The sequence below is a fragment of the Hemitrygon akajei genome, chromosome 10 (genome assembly GCF_048418815.1).
Source record: "Hemitrygon akajei chromosome 10, sHemAka1.3, whole genome shotgun sequence".
NCBI classification, from domain to species: domain Eukaryota; kingdom Metazoa; phylum Chordata; class Chondrichthyes; order Myliobatiformes; family Dasyatidae; genus Hemitrygon; species Hemitrygon akajei.
In genome coordinates, this window is record NC_133133.1 from 165104306 (window position 1) to 165125291 (window position 20986).

Genomic DNA, 20986 nt, shown 5'->3' on the forward strand with positions numbered 1-20986 from the left:
AAGAACAACACCTTATATTCTGTTGGGACAACTTTCAACCTGATGGTATGAACTTCAATTTCTTGAACTTCCCGTAATGCTCCCCCCCCCCCACCTTCACCATTCCCCATCCCTTTTTCCCTCTCCTACTTTATCTCTCTTGCCTGCTTATTGCCTCATTCTGGTGCTCTTCCCACCTTTTCTTTCTTCCATGGCCTTTCTTCCATGTTGGAGAGAGTTCAGAGAAGATTCACTAGGATGGTTCCTGGAATGCAGGGACTAACATATGAGGAGCGTTTATCGGCTCTTGGATTGTATTCATTAGAGTATAGAAGAATGAGAGGGGATCTCATGAAACATTTCGAATGTTGAAAGAGTTGGACAGAGTAGATGTGGAAAGGCTGTTTCCCTTGGTGGGTGAGTCCAGGACAAGAGGTCACAGTCTTAGAATTAGAGGGTACCCATTGAAAACAGAGATGAGGAGAAATTTTTTTAGCCAGAGGGTCATGGATTTATGGAATTCGTTGCCACATACAGCTGTGGAGGCCCAATCATTGAAGGTTTTTAAGGAGGAGATTGACAGATACCTGATTAGTCAGGGTATCAAGGGATATGGGAAAAAAGCTGGAAATTGGAACTAGACGGGAGAACAGTTTAGCTCATGGTGGAGTGGTGGAGCAGACTCAATGGGCTGAATAGCCTACTTCTGCTCCTTTGTCTTGTGATCTTGTAAAAGGGCTTCATGGGGAAAAAGTTTGTCAAATGTGTTCAGGAAAGTTTCCTAAATCAGTAACTAGAAATCCCAACTAGAGAGGGTATGATACTAGATCTCCTATGAGGGAATGAGACAGGGGAGTGATAAAAGTTTGCATCTAATGATCATAATGCCATTAGTTTCAAGGTAATTATGGAAAAGGTTTGGTCCTCAGGTTAAAAATTTAAATTGGAGAAAGGCCAGTTTTTATGCTATTAGAAAGGTTCTGGCAGGTTGTTTTCTAGCAAAGGTATACTTGGTAAGTGGGAGAACTTCAAAAGTGAAATGTTGGAACTATAGAGTTTGTAGGTTCCTGTCAGAATATAAGGCAAGGATAACAGATTTAGGGAACCTTGGTTTTTGGGAGATATTGAGGTCCTGGTTAAGGAAAAAAAAGGTGCATAGCAGATAAAGTTTGGCAGGAACAAATGAGGTACTTCAGGAGTATAAGAAATGCAAGAGAACATTTAAGATGGAAGCAACACACCCCAAATATTGGAGGATCTCAGCTGGTCAGGCAGCATCTATGGAAATATATAAACAGTTGACATTTTGGGTCGAGGCAGGATGAGGTTTCGGAGGATTAGAGGATAGCTAATGTTGTTCTGTTCTTTAAGAAAGGCTCTAAGAATGAGCCAAGAAATTTCTAGCCTGATGAGCCTGACATCAGTAGTGGGAAAGGTATTCTAAAGGACTGAATTATATGCCTATAAAAAGTATTCATCCCCTTGGTAGTTTTCATGTTTTATTGCTGTATAACATTGAATCACAGTGGATTTAGTTTTCCATTTTTTGACACTGACCAACTGAAAAAGACTCATGTCAAAGTGAAAATACAATTATTTTGTGTTTTATATTTGTAATTAATTTAGATCTAAATTAAGTACAAATATAAAAGAGAAAATAATTGATTGTATAAGTATTCACCTCCTCCAAGTCAGTATTTAATAGACATGCTTTTGGGAGCAGTTATAGCCTTGAGTCTGTGTGGATATGTCCCTATCAGCTTTGCATGTCTGGTGGACCCTGCAATTTTTCCCCATTCTTCTTTACAAAATTGCTCAAGCTCCGTCAGATTGCATGGGAGTCATGAGTAAACAGCCCTTTTCAAGTCCAGCCACAAATTCTTAATTGGATTGAGATCTGGACTCTGACATGGCCACTCCTGGACATTAATTTTGCCGTTTTTAAGTTGTTCCTGTGTAGCTTTGGCTATATGCTTGGGGTCATTGTCTTCCTGGAAAACAAATCTTCTCACAAGTCGCAGTTCTTTTGCAAACTGTATCAGGTTTTCTTCTAGGACGTCCCTGTATTTTGCTGCATTCAGCTTACCCTCTACCTTCACAAGCCTTCCCGGGTCTGCTGCGGTGAAGCATCCCCACAGCATAATGCAGCCACCACCAAACTTCACAGAAGGGATAGTGTGTTTCTGATGATGTGTGGTGTTAGGCTTACGCCAAACATAGCGTTTAGTCTGATAGCCAAAAAGTTCAATTTTGATATCATCAGACCATAGAACCTTCTTTCAGCTGACTTCAAAGTCTCCCACATGCCTTCTGGCAAACTCTAACCAAGAATTCATATGAGATTTTTTCAACAGCGGCTTCCTCTTTGCCTCTTTCCTATAAACCTTCAACTGGTGGAGTACCCTGGCAACAGTTATTTATTTATTTTTTTAAAATTTTTTTATTAGTTTTTCAAAACATTTTACAAAATTAAAAACCCCAAATCCCAATGAGGAGCATTAATACAGAGCAAGGTTAAGCATACAATAACAATATGCTACAGAGGAAGAGAATTTAACAAAAAAGCACCTAAATTAAAGACAAGTGAGCTTAGTGTCCTCCCCAAACCCCACAACACAAGAAAAAAAAAACAATTCCAGACCAACCACCACACAATATAGAGAGTATAAGTCTGGACAGTCAAACTCCCAGACTGTGAATACACTTAGCAACAGAGGATAATAATGCCTACTACCAGAAAAAAAAAGGGAGCTGAAAGCAAGGGACTGAAAAGAAAAAAAAAACCTAGTCAAGAGGAAGGTTATGAAAGTACTCGATAAAAGGCCCCCAGATCTTATGGAACTTTAAATCCGAATTGAGAACTGAATAATGAATTTTTTCGAGGTCCAAGCAGGCCATAATGTCGTTAAGCCATTGCGCATGAGTGGGCGGGGCAACATCTCTCCATCTAAGGAGGATCAAGCGTCTCGCCAGGAGACAGGCAAAGGATAGTATTCGGCATTTGGTCGGACCCAGACATAAATCTGTCTCGCCCCAAAAACCGAACAGAGCAATTAAGGGGTTAGGTTTTAGGTGCTGATTCAGAATACCCGATAGTGTAATGAAGACATCTTTCCAGAATTTCTCCAAGCTAAGACAGAGCCAGTACATATGGATGAGAGAGGCCACGCCCCTCTTGCATTTATCACAGAGCGGACTAATGCCAGGGTAGAATCGAGATAGTTTAGATTTAGACATATGGGCTCTATGAACAATCTTAAACTGTAAGAGACAATGGCGAGCACAAAGAGAGGTTGAGTTAACCGATTTGAGAACTGAGTCCCAGCTCTCCTCGGGTAAGGAGATATTTAAATCCTGCTCCCAGGCCATTTTAATTTTATCCACAGGGGCCCGTCGTAAGGCTGCTAGTTTATCTTGGATAATTGAAATTAAACCTTTACCTAGTGGATTAATGGAGAGAAATAGGTCCATAGCATTTTTCGCAGGCATTTCAGGAAAGTTAGGAATTAAAGGAGCAGTAAAGTGTCGGATTTGGAGATATCTGAAAAAGTGAGCGTTAGGCAGGTTGAACTTAACAGAGAGCTGTTGAAAAGAAGCGAAGCGGTTATCAATGAAGAGATCTTCAAAATGTCTAATGCCCTTCCTGTACCAAACATGGAATGCTGAATCGAACGTGGTAGGTAAAAAAAGGTGATTATGTGCGACAGGGCTAGAAATGGAAAACCCCTGGAAACCATAGCATTTCCTGAACTGAGCCCATATACGCAAAGTGTGTCTAACCAGAGGATTAGCTATTGATCTGGGCAGACTGCTAGGGAGTGCAGAGCCAAGAAGTGCAGATATAGATACTTCTTTAGTGGAGCTCAACTCCATTGCCACCCAGTTAGGGCACTCAGGTTGACCGTGGAAGAAAGACCAGAAGGCAGCACAATGTATATTAGCTGCCCAGTAATATAAGCGAAAGTTAGGTAAAGCCATGCCACCCTCTTTTTTAGATTTTTGGAGGTGGATTTTATTAATTCTAGAGCGCTTATTCTGCCACAGATATGACAAAATAATAGAGTCTAAGGAATCAAAAAAAGATTTAGGAATAAAAATTGGGATAGATTGAAATAAGTATAAGAATTTGGGGAGAACATACATTTTGACAACATTGATACGACCTACCAAGGACATAGATAGAGGTGACCATTGTACCAGACTCTGTTTTGTAGCATATGAAAGATTGACAAAGTTTTCACGAAAGAGATCTTTAAACTTCCTTGTGACTGTAATTCCAAGATAAGTAAATTGATTATGGACTACTTTAAAAGGGAGATCACGAAATATTAGTTCTTGTGCTTCTTTATTAATTGGGAAAAGTTCACTCTTATGTAAGTTGAGTTTATAGCCAGAGATCTGGCTAAACTGGTCAAGAAGTGAAAACATTAGAGGTAAGGATGTAGACGGATATGAGAGAAAGAGTAGTAGGTCATCAGCATAGAGAGAGACTTTACGCTCAACACCCCCTCTCCAAATCCCGGTCAGTTCAGGACATTTTCGAAATGCTATCGCCAGAGGTTCTATAGCCAAATCAAAGAGAAAGGGACTTAAGGGGCATCCCTGACGGGTGCCACGTTTGAGATTGAATACTTGGGATTTCTGAAAGTTAGTTAGAACAGAAGCAGTAGGACACAGGTACAGCAATTGGATCCAAGAGATGAAACTTTGGCCGAGGTCAAATTTTTCTAAGACTGCAAAAAGGTGGTTCCACTCTATACAATCAAATGCTTTCTCCGCATCAAGGGAGATAACACATTCAGGAGTCCCAGTTGGAACTGAGTATAAAATATTAAATAGACGCCGAATGTTAAAAAAAGGGAGACGGTTTTTAATAAAGCCTGTTTGGTCATCAGAGATAATGAAGGGAATAACGGTTTCTAATCTATGAGCCAACACTTTAGCTAAGATCTTTACATCAACATTGAGCAGAGAGATCGGCCTGTACGAGGAACACTCTGTTGGGTCTTTGCCCTTTTTTAAAAGAAGAATAATAGATGCCTCATTGAAAGAGGGTGGCAATTTGCCGTAGTTAAACGAGTCAGATAATACTGAAAGTAACTGAGGAGAAAGAAGTGAGGAGAATGATTTATAAAATTCCACAGGGAACCCATCAGGTCCAGGAGATTTCCCTGAGGACAGTGCAGAAATTGCAAAAGATATTTCTTCTAGTGATATAGGCGCATTAAGTTTGGCTTTGAAATCAGATGAAAGTGAGGGGATATTCAGATTCTGTAAAAATTGATCCACAGAGATATTGTCATTCAGGGATTCAGAGGAATAAAGCCGAGAATAAAAATGTTTAAATGCGTCATTAATTTCTAAATGATCCGATGTAAAGTCTCCGTTCTCCTTCCGGATCTTTGTAATATGTTGTTTGGCTTTAGAACGCCTCAGCTGATTGGCTAGGAATTTACCAGACTTATCCCCATGAATGTAAAAACGGTTCTTGCTTTCGAGAAGTTGACGTTCGACAGGTTGAGTGGACAGAAGGTTAAATTTAGTTTGGAGTTCAACACGCTTCTTGTATAATTCAGGGTTCTTAGTTTGGGCATATAATTGATCCACATCTTTAATCTGGTTAATGAGGTCTGCTCGATCTGCACGGGATCTTCTATTGAGATTTGCTGTGTAAGAGATTATTTGACCCCTCAAATATGCTTTCATGGCATCCCAGACAATCTGGGATGGCACTTCAAGTGATGTATTAGTGTTAAAATAGAAGGTTATCTGGTTTTTAATAAATTTTATGAAATCATCATCCGATAATAAAGTTGAATCGAACCGCCAGTGTTTGTTCCTCTGAGGGAGACCGGGAAAGTTCAGAGAGAGGGTAATTGGGGCATGGTCAGAAATCAGTATACTCTGATAGTCACAAGTGTGGGCAAATGGGATAAGTTGGTTATCGAGTAGGAAATAGTCAATTCTAGTGAAGGTATGGTGAACATGTGAGAAAAAGGAATAATCTCTCTCCGTAGGATGGAGGAAACGCCATATATCAGAGATACCAAAATTAGAGAGAAACGACTGAATAGCTGAGGCAGATTTGGTAGGTGGTCTGGCAACAGAGGACGATCGGTCCAGTTTAGGATCCAACCAACAGTTAAAGTCACCACCCAATATAAGAGAGTATGAGTTTAAGTCTGGTAGTGAGGAAAAAAACCGTTCAAAAAAGTTAACATCATCAAAGTTGGGGGCATACAGGTTTGCTAGTGCAACTTTAGTGTTATATAGTTTACCAGAAACAATAATAAAACGGCCATTTGTGTCCAATATTTTATTATGGCGTTCAAAAGGAATATTTGAGTTAATAAGAATGGAGACTCCCCTAGCTTTAGCGGCAAAGGATGAATGAAAATGCTGACCCGCCCACTTTGACAGAAGCCGGGAGTTATCAAAACAACGAATATGAGTTTCTTGGAGGAAAGCAATGTCAGCTTTGAGTTGTTTAATATGTGAGAATACCTTCCTCCTTTTAACAGGGTGGTTCAGTCCCTTTACATTCCAGCTCACAAATTTAAGTGCACTAGCCATTATCAATTACTAATGCATAAAAGGCAGCAGGCATATAAAAAATCAAGTGGTACAATAGCAGTCTAGGAGCAGAAATGTAAACATAGATTCGTAAGGTCAAAATATAAACATGTCCTAAACAATAAAGAAATGTTGGAACTGGAAAACCCAACCCACCCGCACAACCCAAAACTAGACGGCTACCAAAACAAGTAGCTAGCTCTACCAAAAAAATTAACCCAAATACAACTTCCAGATCTGTGTCATTGACAGCAGTTCCGTATAAATGCTATAACAAACAGTAACTAGTTTATGCACTAGAAAACATAACTACAGATTAGAACACCTTCTGCCGAGATATACAACTTAATACAGAGAAAATCGGAAGAAAACCAAAACTAACCTACCCGTGAAATATTATAGAAGGATAAAGTAAGAGAAAGGGAAAAAAAAGGTAAGAAGGAAAAAGAAAAAAAGAGGAAGGGGAAAATTATAAATTCAAGATGAGTATTTATCAACCGTTTACCGAGAAGGGAGAAAAAAACATTCAGAGAATGGAAAAAAAAGGGGGTGAAGAAAAGAAAAAGATAAAATAAGTAAGTATTTAAAACAGCGGAAAAATAAATCAGCAGTTGAACTGTGAACCGACAAACAGGGAGGCCTTCACTAAAGACTTCAAACCTCCAAAACAGGTTAGATTTAGTTGTAGAACTATGTAGGTAAAGTTATACAGAGGTGAAAATAGATTACACACACACCAAATCCCGGGAGAGATTGTCAACAGCCTTTAGAGTTTCAGTGAATAATGTCTGAGTGATTCAAGTGAATTCCGAGTCCAGAGAAAGTAATTTTACTACGAGGAGTACTTATCCACCATTTTAGGAAGTCCGATCAGATTCCGAAGATGACTGGATAGCCGGAAGACTTGCCACAAATGCTTCAGCTTCCCTAGCTGATTTGAACCACTTGAATTCCCCGGTATTAAACTTGATTCTTAGGTCAGCAAGATTACGAAAGGAAGGTTTGAAACCACGATCAAAAAGCACTTTCATTACGCCTTTATACTCAGCGCGCATCTTTAAGGTCTGGGGTGCAAAATCTTCCACAAAGTGAATGGCTGTATCCTGGAAAGAAAAAGAGCCTCTGCGACGTGCCTCCACAATCAGACTGAGTTTTACCTGGTATTGATGGAAACACAAGATTACTGGTCGCGGACGGGTGCCCAGAATTCCGGGGGGGACGTTAACTCTGTGTGCCCGTTCGAACTCGGGCGGGTTTGGAAGCAGATCCTTCCCAAATATCTCACAGAGAAACTCGGCGAAAAACTTCACGGTTGACCCCTTCTCAGTTGCCTCTGGTAATCCCAGAATTCTGATGTTGCAGCGTCTGCTGCGATTTTCAAGATCCACCATTTTGGAAAGAAGTTTATTAGATTTTTCCTCTAAGCTGGAACAGAGAGTCTCCAAGTATCGAACCCGACTTTCTAAAGCTTCAGAAGTCGAATCGATGCGAGATAAGTGTTCAGCATGTTTGTCCACTTTATCGTTGATCCGATCCAGTTTGTCTTCCAACTGTTTGAAAGCGGTTTTAATTTCCTTTAAGATTTCGTCTTGGAGATTTGCAAGCGCCTCCATCATCATGTCCGACGAGGTCGTAGTTTCTTTTCTCCCGGATTTAGAACTCTTGCTAGACATTGTAGGTTAGATATATTCACAGGCAAGTAAGAGATACCGAAATAATTCCTATCTAAGCTTTATAAAATGGAGACGTTTAGTGCAAAGGTAGCGACAGTAACGGAACAAAAGTTCGGAGCAGCTAAACAATCGCCATCTTACCGGAAGTCCCCCCTGGCAACAGTTATAGTATGCGCAGTCTCTCTCATCTCAGTCACTGAAGCTTGTAACTTCTCCAGAGTTGTCATAGGTCTCTTGGTGGCCTCCCTCGGTAGTCCCCTTCTTGCACAGTCACTCAGTTTTTGAGGATGGCTGCTCCAGTAGGACTTACAGTTGTGCCATATTCTTTCCATTTCTTAATGATTGACTTAACTCTACTGCAAGGGATATTCAGTGACTTGGAAATTTTCTTGTATCCATCTCCTGTCTTGTGTTTTTCAATAACTTTTTCACAGCATTACTTGGAGTGTTCTTTTGTCTTCATGGTGTAGATTTTGCCAGGATACTGACTCTCCAGCAGTTGGACCTCCCAGATACTGGTGTATTTTTACTACAATCAATTGAACTGCGCACAGGTGTGCAAAATCAGATCTCTAGTTAACTATGTGACTTCTAAAACCTATTGTCTGCACCAGTGATTATCTGGTGTGTCATATTAAAGGGGGGTGGGGGTGGGGGTGGTGGTGGTGGTGGTGAATATTTATGCAATCAATTATTTTGTGTTTTATATTTGTAATTAACTTAGATCACTTTGTAGGGATCTGTTTTCACTTTGACATGTAAGAGTCTTTTTCTATTAATCACTGTCGAAAAAGCCAAATTAAATTCACTTTCAGTCAGTGTTGTAATACAACAAAACATGAAAACTTCTGGGGGTGTGGGAGGTGAATACTTAGCACTGTAAGTACTTGGAAAGACAGAGTCTGATCAGGGTAGTCAATATGATTCTGTGTGTGGTAGGTTGTGTCTAACTAGTCTTAAAAAACTTTTTCAAGGAAGCTACTACGAAAGTTGATGAAGACAAGACTGTGGATGATGTCTACATGGACTTTAGGAAGGCCTTTGACCAGGTCCCGTATAGGAGGTTGGTTTAGAAGGTTCAGTCATTTCGCATTCAAGATGAGGTAAATTGGATCAGACATTGGTTTCACGGGAGAAGCCAGAGAGCGGCAGTGACTAGTGGTGTGCCACAAGGATCAGTGCTGGGTCTGTTGTTGTTTGTTATCCAGATCATTGATATAGATAACATGGTAAACTGGATCAGCAAATTTGCAGATGACATGAAGAATGGGGCTGTAGTGGATAGTGAAGAAGACTATTAAAGCTTTCAGTTTAGCAGTCCAAAGGAAAAGATGGAATATGAGGGTAAGCAAGCGAATAATGTTAAAGATACCAAAAGTTTCTTCAGATATATAAAAAGTAAAAGAAAAGGGAAAGTAGATATCAGACCACTAGCAAGTGATGCTGGAGAGTTAGTGATGGGGAGTGGGGTTGAGGGGAGATAAGGAAATGGCGGATGAATAGAATAAGTGCATCAGTGTTCACTGTGGAAGACACTAGCAGTATGCCAGAAGTTTGAGAGTGTCAGGGAACAGAAGGAAGTGAAGTTGCCATGACTGGGGAACAGGTTCTTGAGAAACTGAGGTCACCTAAATCAGATGGTATACACCCCAGGATTCTGAAAGAGGTGGCTGAACAGGTTGCGAAGGTATTAGTAATGATCTTTCAAGAATCAATAGATTCTGGCATGGTTCCGAAGGACTGGAACATTGCAAATGTCACTCCACTCTTTAACAAGGGAGAAGAGGCAGAATTATAGGACAGTTAGTCAGACCACAGTGGTTGGGAAGACGTTGGAGTCGATTTTTAAGGACGTAGTTTTGGCTACTTGGAGACACGATAAAATAGGCCAAAGTCGGCAATTTTTCTTTAAGTGTATATCCTGCCTGACAGATCTGTTGGAATTCCTTGAAGAAATAACCAGCAGGATAGATAAAGGATAATTGGTGTATGTTGTATACTTGGATTTTCAGAAGACCTTTGACAAGGTGCCATACATGAGGCTGCTTAATAAGAGCCCACAGTATTACAGGAAATATACTGGCATGGATAGAGCATTGGCTGATCGGTAGGAGGCAAAGAGTGGAAATAAAGGGAGTCTTTTCTGGTTGGCTGCCAGTGACTAGTGGTGTACCATAGGGGTCTGTTTTGGTACTTCTTTTTTCAATATATGTCAGTGATTTGGATGATGAAATTGATGGCTTTGCAGCCAAGTTTGCAGATGATACAAAGATAGGTGGAGGGGCAGGTAGTGTTGAGGAAGTGCGGAGGCCGCAGAAGGACTTAGATTAGGAGAAAGGAGAAAGAAGTGGGAGATGGAATACAGTGTTGGGAAGTGTATGGCCTTGGACATTGGTTCAAGAAATAAAAGCCTAGACTGTTTTCTAAATGGATAAAAATCTAAAAAATTCGAAGTACAAAGGGACTTTGCAGGTTGGGTCAGTGGTGAGGAAGGCAAATGCAATATTAGCATTCATTTCAATAGGACTAGAATATAAAAGCAAGGATGTAATGTTGAGGCTTTATAAGGCACTGGTAAGGCCTCACCTGGAGTATTGTGAGTACTGTTGGGCTCCTTATCCAAGAAAGGATGAACTGACATTGGAGGTTGTTCAAAGAAAGTTCATGGGAATGGTTCCAGGAATGAAATGGTTACCATATGCGAACAGATTGATGACTCTGGGCCTGTACTCGCTGGAATTTAGAAGAATGAAGAGGGAGCTCATTGAAACTTATCAAATGTTGAAAGGCCTCAATAGAGTGGATGTGGAAAGGATGTTTCCTGTAATGGGGGAGTCTATGACCAGAGGGCATGGCCTCATAATAGAGGGATGTCCATTTAGAATAGAGATGAGGAGGAATTTCTTTAGCCAGAGTGTTGAATTTGTTGCCACAGGAAGTTGTAAAGGCTATGTCATTGATTATATTTAAGGCAGAGGTTGATAAATTTCTGATTAATCATGGCATGGGAAGAAGGCATGAGATTGGGGCAGAGAGGAAAATGAATTAGCCGTGATGAAATGGTGCAGCATACTTGATGGGCCAAATGGCTTAATTCTGCTCCTTATGATCTCGACCAGCTGGAAAAACGGGCTGGAAAATGAGTATTTTATGTGAACAAGTGTGAGGTGTTGCACTTTAGGAGGACAAACTAGGGTAGGACTTAAACAGTGAGCAGTAGGACACCGAGGAGTGCGGTAGAACAGATGGATCTTGAAAGACAGATTTATAATTTTTTGAAAGTGATGTCACAGGTAGATGATTCATAAACCTATTAGCATATTGGCCTTTATAAATCAATGTACTGAATACAGGAGTTGCAATATTATAAGACATTGGTGAGGCCTAATTTGGAGCACTGTGTGTAGTTTTGGTCAATTACCTACAGGAAATATGTAAATAAGATTGAAAGAATGCAGAGAAGATTTACAAGAATGTTGTCAGGACTCGAGGACCAGTGTTATAGGGAAAGATTGAAAAGGTTAGGACTTTATTCCCTAGAACATAGAAGATTGAGTGGAGATTTGCTAGAAGTATATAAAATTATGAGGGGTATTGTTAGGGTAAATGCAAGCAGGCTTTTTCTACTGAGGTTGGGGGAGATTATAACTAGAGATAGTGGGTTAATGGTGAAAGGGAAAATGTTTAAAGGGAACATGAGGAGAAACTTCACTCAGAGGGTGATCAGAGTGTGGAATAAGCTGCCAATGCATGTGGTGGATGTGGGTTCGATTTCAGCATTGAAGAGAGATTTGGATAGATATATGGATGGGAGGGATATGGAGGGCAACAGACCAGGTGCAGGTTGTTGGGCAAGGTAAAATAATAGTTCAGCATGAGCTACATGGTCTATTTCTATGCTGTAATGCTCTATGACTCTAAACTGTGAATAGAGACAATGGAAAATCCTTTCAAATTGATGACATATAGCAGCTCCTGGACTTTTGTTGTGTTATAGATATCATTGTCTAGAAATTATTATTTACGTATTTTGGCACACACAGTCACTGCTATGCTTAGAGATAACCCCAAATTATTTCCCCTGTAAACAGAAACTTAACCTAAGGAAGATATCTGCATTTCCAGAAAATCTTCACTGTCATTGTTTAAGGACCAACAAATCCTTTAACTAAACAGCTGGGAGTGTGGAGAATGGTTCTTAAAAAAGTCAAGGCCATTATTCTAAGCCTCACAGTTTTTCAATATAAATAGCAAAACCAGTCTGTATTTAGTTTTTAAAATGACAAATGAGGTGCATTTAAATTGATGGGCATAATTATTCAAGCTCTTTCAGTGTGCAAAACTTATAAACTTAGATAATATATTTCCCAGGAAGCCATGTTAATATAATTGCCATGACAAAGATAAGTAAGGAACTTGATATTTACCACAAGACGTTACTGTTTAATTTCTCTGGATGTCAGCAAGAGTAAGTCCGAATGGTTGAGTTGTCTATTCTTTGAATTCCTGATGAGGCAACTGGAATCACACAGGTGATCAATTAAAATAGCAAGTGGACTTACAAGCTGTACCAAATAACATACATCTCAAAATTGAATGTGCACACACAAGATTTTGAAAATAAGCTGATAACTTGCAATGATTAATTCGTTTTGTTTTGTGATGCTTAATTTTTATATCTGAGATCAGAGGCAGTTGCTTGATTGGTTTGACAGACACATCCTTTCTTTGTTCACTCACCTTCAACTTTCAAGAATGTAAAGTCAAAGTGAAATTTTGATCATTTCTATTCTGTAACTTTTGCTTACAGGCTTAGAAATAGATGGGAGATTCATCTCTGGATTTCTCCCCAGGGTTATGATATGCAGTCTGAAATTGCTGTCTTCAACTATTTATTTAATCTTTGCACCTTACACATGCATAACTTGCCTATAATTGCTAACTCACTGCAGCTAACTGGACAAAAATGTGCCATCCAACTAAGTCTTTAAAAATATATTCTGTACTTACAAATTTGTAAAGATTTAGATATTAAGCTGAATTCATTGCTCAGGAAGCTTGTTAATAGTAGAAAATGAAACAAAAAACAGGTTTCAATCACTAAATTCTTAAACTAGGGCTGTTGTTTTTAAATCAACACTTAGAATGATCACAAATTTTGAAGTAAATCAAACAATTTCATTATGTTGGCGAGCAGTTCAACTTGAATTTGGCAAAGTAGGCATAAAAATATATAAATTAATATTACAAACCATCAGAGGATCTTTTTGTGGAAGTTGTTGTTAATCTGAAACCTGCAGGAAGTGTTTCAGAAGATCCTGGCATCATGCTGATTCCATGAACTTCACGTGGAGGGAACTGTTTTCTCCAAGAAGGCCCTCGCTGAAAATTTTTCTCATTAGTCTTGTGATAACATATGAAGAAAATAGTACAATAATATTCTTTGATATACATTGGTAGGTTGCTTTGCCTTCCCTGCCCGACATGAATTTTCATCCATGTAGAATTTCCAGGGCAATTCACAGGAGTATTATAAAACAAGAATTGACACTGAAGAAATTAGAACAAATGACTAATTTTGGTCTAAGTGATAGGAAATTAAGACACATATTAAGTAAGACTGAAGTAGAGAGGTACATTACATGCTATAATTAAATCAGGGATTATAAAGAGCAGACATTTTGAAAGATTATATATGGGACTGGAGATTATAGAAATAGGGTGAGGCCAGATCCATGAAAGGATTTGAAAACCTATCTTAAAATTAAGACAAAATATTGGTCAGCAGCACAGAGGTGAACATGACTTCCTGTTATTAGGACATAAGTAGCAGAATTTTGGATAATCTCGGGTTTATGGGGAGCTGAATGAAGGAAGCTAATCAGTGAGTATTTTAAAATAAACAGGGCTATTGGGATCAAAAACATTAATGAAGACTTCAGCAAACAAATTAACTGGGTTTGGGCAGAATTAAGAAATGTAAGTCTTACTGATGACCCAAATAATTTATTCCAAATCTCAGTGTAAGGTGTAATTTAATAAGGAATAGCATGGTTCAGTTTCAGATAGTAAGCAGGAAGAATATTGGAATGAGTGGCTGGAGAACTGTTTTAGTGGTAAGGGCCTCATGGTCCTTTCCAATATTTCTGTGCATCCAATACTTGATGTGAAACAAATAAATTTACCATGCCAAGATAGGAAAGAGGTGGTGATAAAGTAAATATCATTAACATTCATGTGCAAACTGATGCTTTGTTTTCTGATGATATTATTAAGGGACAGTATGCACATAAAATGGTAGATCAAGAAATAAATTCACGGGGAACCTCAGTAGTTACATTGTGCGTGTAAAATGAAGAGCTTTTGCTGGTGATTCTTTGCTCTGACTGAATAGATAAGAAGGTAAGATGTGGATGTGATTGATAGTAGAAAGAAATGATTAACCACATCAAATTAACAGTTATTCAATGAGCTGAAAATGACTTATCATGTATCAGTCATGGAACATCTGATTTTCACATTCATATGATGAAAAAGGCACCATTTTATAGTTGAATTTCCGTGCATATGGTATTAAGGTAAATACACTTCCTTTGAATCATACATCTCTAAATTATTAAAAATGGCTAATAAAAATATGCAGATTATGATTATAATATGATTGAGATAGGCAGGTGAATTCCTTAGCAAATATAAAATAAGACCTTCCAAAACATTAGCTTCTTGTGCTGAAAAGTCTGGTTTAAATTTTGGAGCCCCCTTAAAGGAACACAAAGAAAATTGATTAATGGAAACTGCCATACATACATATCTACACAGTTGACTCCAGTTAATTGGGCAGCTGCTTATTTGAGGCAACTCTTAAAAATGAAAATTAAATTGACAAAATAGTCAGGATTCCCTTTGTTTATTTGGGACACTATGTGGCTTAATTGGGGCAGGAGACCGTTGCCGAACAGGTTCTAATTAGCATCAGCCACTTGCACTTGTGTGGCAATTAGATGCTACACCATGTTTAGAGTGAATGGCTTTTAAATTGCATCACTTGTGTGTATACGTGTTCAAAAAGCAGTGACTTTTGTCACTGATATTTGACAATAATTAAGCAGTACGATAATTACAAACTGTTTTGCTCACCGGGGTTTCAAGCATTCAGGCTTGGAGATACCAGAAGCAGCTGAGTGAAAATGAAACAATTTCACTTCTTCAGCAAGTGAGGAACTATGAAGAATTTCAAGGTATCAACAATCACTTTGATTGTTATAAATAAAATGAAGATTTGGAAAATGCAAATGAAGGCAGTCCATTATCTGCCTGTGCGGATTTTGCTTATTGCGTACAATGGATGAATTCCTCCATTGATAACTATTAGGAACTACCGGGTAATAGTTTTATAGTACTGTATTACTGTTGGTAGTGTTTGCATTTGTTCTGTATTTCATTTAATACATAATTTGTTACTCAGTTTGTCTTTTTTATACTTGTTTTACTATTTCTGTGAAACTTCAGCTAATTGGGGCAGTTGTTTAACTGGTCCAGATGTGTCCCAATCAACCTGAATCCACTGTATATACATATAAAAGGCTCCTTTATTAATGAATTAAAAAATAGATAGCAGAAAAGATTTATAAAAATATTAATTTTATAAAATTATGCAGCAATGTGTGGAAAATTACTTACGTCATCAAGAGTTCTTTCTGTTCCTAGTGCAAGAAGGTTGTTATATTCCCTTTCAAGAACTTGTCTTGCCTGAACAAAGGGAAGATTTTACTTAATGGCTTAAAATACAAATAAACAAATGAACCATTTCAGTATTAAGCCATATTCAAGCTTAAAATTGAAGAGTTATATTCGGGAATAATTTTACATTAAACATAAACAAACAGCAGATATGCAGTTTTCTTATATATTTACCATCTACTCTAGCATAAATGGATAAATATTTAGTCCACAGGAAAGCTTATTGATGATTATTGTGTCTGGTCAGGGGATCAGTAGAATTCCAGATACATTGATAAGGCACTGAGAATGGATAGCTCTAGAGATCATTGTAAAGAGCTTCTGCAATACTACATTCAATGATCCATAATTATTCTCATTGGACACATGTGTACTACCAGGGGAGGCAACAACTACAATTCGGAGGACCAGGGACCATGATGGATGGAGAGACGTGATCGCCCACGCCAAATGGCAAGGCACTTGAACTGTAACCCTCACACTTACATTTCAGTTTATACACACTCTTAGTTATTTCATCCTGACAACCCTATATCCAAAATCAAAGTGTGATGTTCACTGACACAGTTTTATTGCTTTGGTGGGAGTAGAGAGTTCATAAGTAAATGTAGCAGGAGCTAATCATGGGATGGCAGGCTCATCCATAAATTGGAAAACCCCATGGAGAAGGAGGACAAGAAGGAAGAAGGGCTAACAGAGTAGGATGCAACCAAAAAATGCTGATATAGTCACTGCTGGTTGTGAATGGAGTAACAGCTTCTTTCAGTCACTCCTATCTCACTTAATTTACTGTTTCCAATCTGTTTTGAAACCTCACTTTTAAATGTGATATTTTTTACTATGAGTATTAATAATGGGTCATACTATTAACTTTATTAACTTACTCAGTCTTAACATGAAAGGATTAAATCACCCTGTGAAGCAGAGTAAGATTTTTGCCTATATTAAAGACTTAAGGCCCCAATTTTTTTTACAAGAAACACGTGTACGTAATTGTGATAACTTATGTCTTTTCAGTAGATGGAAAGGACTATATTTTTACTCCTCGTTCCAGGCTAAGTCTAGAGGAGTTTCGATTTTTATGGATAATGCAATTCCCTTTGTCCAACATAAAGTAGTGTCGAGGACTTCCGGTAAGATGGCGATTGTTTAGCTGCTCCGAACTTTTGTTCTGTTACTGTTGCTATCTTTGCACTAAATGTCTCCATGTTTTAAACCTTAGTTAGGAATTTTTTTGGTATCTCTTACATGCCTGTGAACATATCTAACTTACAATGTCAAGCAAGAGTTCTAAATCCGGGAGAAAGGAAGCTACGGCTCTCTCAGACGAGACTCTGGTTGCGCACGGAAAGCTCCGAGATGAAATTTTAAAGGAATTTAAAACCGCTTTCAAACAGTTGGAAGACAAACTGGTTTGGATCAACGATAAAGTGGACAAACATGCCGAACACCTATCTCGCATCGATTCGACTTCTGAAGATTTAGAAAGCCGTGTTCGATACTTGGAGACTCTCTGTTCCAGCTTAGAGGAAAAATGTAACAAACTCCTTTCCAAAATGGTGGATCTCGAAAATCACAGCAGACGCTGCAATCTTAGAATTCTTGGATAGCCAGAGGCCACCGAACAGGGATCAACCGTGAAGTTTTTCGCCAAGTTTCTCTGTGAGATATTCGGGAAAGATTTGCTTCCGAACCTGCCCGAGCTCGAACGGGCACACAGGGTTTACGTTCCCCCCGGAATTCTGGGCTCCCGCCCGTGACCAGTAATCTTGTGCTTCCATCAATACCAGGTAAAACACAGTCTGATTGTAGAGGCACGTCGCAGGGGTTCTTTTCCTTTCCAGGATACAACCATTCGCTTTGTGGAAGATTTTGCACCCCAGACCTTAAAGATGCGCGCTGAGTTTAAAGGCGCAATGAAAGTGCTTTTTGATCGTGTTTTTAAACCCTCCCTTCATACTCCTGCTGATCTATGAATCAAGCTTAATACTGGAAAATACAAGTGGTTCAAATCAGTGAAGGAAGCTGAAGCATTTGTGGCAAGTCTTCCGGCTATCCACTCATCTTCGGAATCTGATCGGACCTCCTAAAATGGTGGATAAGTACTCCTCATAGTAAAATTACTTTTTCTGGACTCAGACTTTACTTGAATCACTCAGACATTATTCATTGAAACTCTAAGGGCTGTTGACAATCTCTCCCTGGATTTGGTGTGTGTGTAATCTATTTTTATTCTTGTATAACTTTATCTACAGAGTTCTACAACTGACTCTAACTTGTTTTGGAGGTTCAAAGTCTTTAGTGAAGGCCTCCCTATTTGTTGGTTCACAGTTTAATTGTTGATTTATTTTTCCTTTTTTTAATATTTATTTATTTATTTATTTATTTATTTTTTCCTTTTCTTCACCCCTTCTTTCTAATCTCTGAATTTTTTTCTCTCCTCTCTGTAAATGGTTGATAAATACTCGTCTTGACTCTATAATTTTCCCCTTCCTCTTTTTTTTCCCCTTTCTCTTACTTTATTCTTCTATAATTTTTCGCGGGTAGGTTAGTTTTGGTTTTCTTCCGATTTTCTCTGTATTAAGTTTTATATTTCTGCAGAAGGTGTTCTAATCTGTAGTTATGTTTTCTAGTGCATAAACTAGTTACTATTTGCTATAGTATTTATACAGAACTGCTGTTAATGACACAGATCTGGAAGTTGTATTTGGGTTAATTTTTTTGGTAGAGCTAGCTACTTGTTTTGGTAGCCGTCTAGTTTTGGGTTGTGTGGGTGGGGTGGATTTTCCAGTTCCAACATCACTCACTGTATTTATTGTTTCTCTTTATTGCTCAGGACATGTATATGTTTTGATTTTACAAATCTATGTTTACATCTCTGCTCCCAGACTGCTATTGTACTGCTTGACTTTTTATATGCCTGCTGCCTTTTATGCATTAGTAATTGATAATGGCTAGTGCACTTAAATTCATGAGCTGGAATGTAAAGGGATTGAATCACCCTGTTAGAAGGAGGAAGGTATTCTCACATATCAAACAACTCAAAGCTGACATTGCTTTCCTTCAAGAAACTCATATTCGTTGTTCTGATAACTCCCGGCTTCTGTCAAAGTGGGCGGGTCAGCATTTTCATTCATCCTTTGCCGCTAAAGCTAGGGGAGTCTCCATTCTTATTAACTCAAATATTCCTTTTGAACTCCATAATAAAATATCTGATACAAATGGCCATTTTATTATTGTTTCTGGTAAACTGTATAACACTAAAGTTGCACTAGCAAACCTGTATGCCCCCAACTTTGATGATGTTAACTTTTTTGAACGGTTAGCTATCCAATCGTTTCTCTCTAATTTTGGTATCTCTGATATATGGCGTTTCCTCCATCCTACGGAGAGAGATTATTCTTTTTTCTCACATGTTCACCATACCTTCACTAGAATTGACTATTTCTTACTCGATAACCAACTTATTCCATTTGCCCACTCTTGTGACTATCAGAGTATACTGATTTCTGACCATGCCCCAATTACCCTCTCTCTGAACTTTCCTGGTCTCCCTCAGAGAAATAAACACTGGCGGTTTGATTCAACTTTATTATCGGATGATGATTTTTAAAAATTTATTAAGGATCAGATAACCTTTTATTTTAACACTAATACATCACCTGAAGTGCCATCCCAGATTGTCTGGGATGCCATGAAAGCATATCTGAGGGGTCAAATAATCTCTTACACAGCAAATCTCAACAGAAGATCCCGTGCAGATCGATTAGACCTCATTAACCAGTTTAAAGATTTGGATCAAATATATATCCAAACTAAGAACCCTGAATTATACAAGAAGCGCGTTGAACTCCAAACTAAATTTAACCTTCTGTCCACTCAACCTGTCGAACGCCAACTTCTCGAAAGCAAGAGTCGCTTTTACATTCATGGGGATAAGTCTGGTAAATTCCTAGCCAATCAGCTGAGGCGTTCCAAAGCCAAACAACATATTACAAAGATCCGGAAGGAGAACGGAGACTTTACATCGGATCATTTAGAAATTAATGATGCATTTAAAATTTTTATTCTCGGCTTTATTCCTCTGAATCTCTGAATGACAATATCTCTGTTGATCAATTTTTACAGAATCTGAAAATCCCCTCACTTTCATCTGATTTCAAAGCCAAACTCAATGCGCCTATATCATCAGAAGAAATATCTTTTGCAATTTCTGCACTGTCCTCAGGGAAATCTCCTGGACCTGATGGGTTCCCTGTAGAATTTTATAAATCATTCTCTTCACTTCTTTCTCCTCAGTTACTTTCAGTATTATCTGACTCATTTAATTACGGCAAATTGCCACCCTCTTTCAATGAGGCATCTATTATTCTTCTTTTAAAAAAGGGCAAAGACCCAACAGAGTGTTCCTCGTATAGGCCGATCTCTCTGCTCAATGTTGATGTAAAGATCTTAGCTAAAGTTTTGGCTCATAGATTAGAAACCGTTATTCCCTCCATTATCTCTGATGACCAAACAGGCTTTATTAAAAACCGTCTCCCTTTTTTTAACATTCGGCGTTTATTTAATATCTTATACTCAGCTCCAACTGGGATTCCTGAATGTGTTATTTCCCTCGATGCGGAGAAAGCATTTGATCGTATAGATTGGAACTACCTTTTTGCAGTCTTAGAAAAATTTGACCTCGGCCAAAGTTTCATCTCTTGGATCCAATTGCTGTACCTGTGTCCTACTGCTTCTGTTTTAACTAATTTTCAGAAATCCCAAATATTTAATCTCAAACGTGGCACCCGTCAGGGATGCCCCTTAAGTCCCTTTCTCTTTAATTTGGCTATAGAACCTCTGGCGATAGCATTTCGAAACTGTCCTGAATTGACCGGGATTTGGAGAGGGGGTGTTGAGCATAAAGTTTCTCTCTATGCTGATGACTTATTACTCTTTCTCTCAAATCCATCTACATCATTACCTCTAATGTTTTCACTTCTTGACCAGTTTAGCCAGATCTCTGGCTATAAACTTAA

The 20986-nt window shown here is 38.6% G+C and overlaps 1 protein-coding gene across 8 annotated transcripts in view; it reads right to left on the reverse strand.

Annotated features, from left to right (window-relative positions):
- ppfia2 (PTPRF interacting protein alpha 2) overlaps positions 1-20986 on the reverse strand; it is a 334142-nt gene that overhangs the window by 2891 nt on the left and 310265 nt on the right. For 7 of the 8 annotated variants that reach the window (XM_073059619.1, XM_073059615.1, XM_073059617.1 and 4 more), the window contains 3 exons: positions 15906-15974; positions 13478-13628; positions 12653-12743 (listed from right to left, as the gene is read on the reverse strand). In XM_073059619.1, the coding sequence (XP_072915720.1) occupies positions 12685-12743; positions 13478-13628; positions 15906-15974 (279 nt within the window). In that variant the 3' untranslated portion in view covers positions 12653-12684. The remainder of the gene's footprint in view (positions 1-12652; positions 12744-13477; positions 13629-15905; positions 15975-20986) is intronic. The other variant, XM_073059616.1, reaches the window with a different exon arrangement.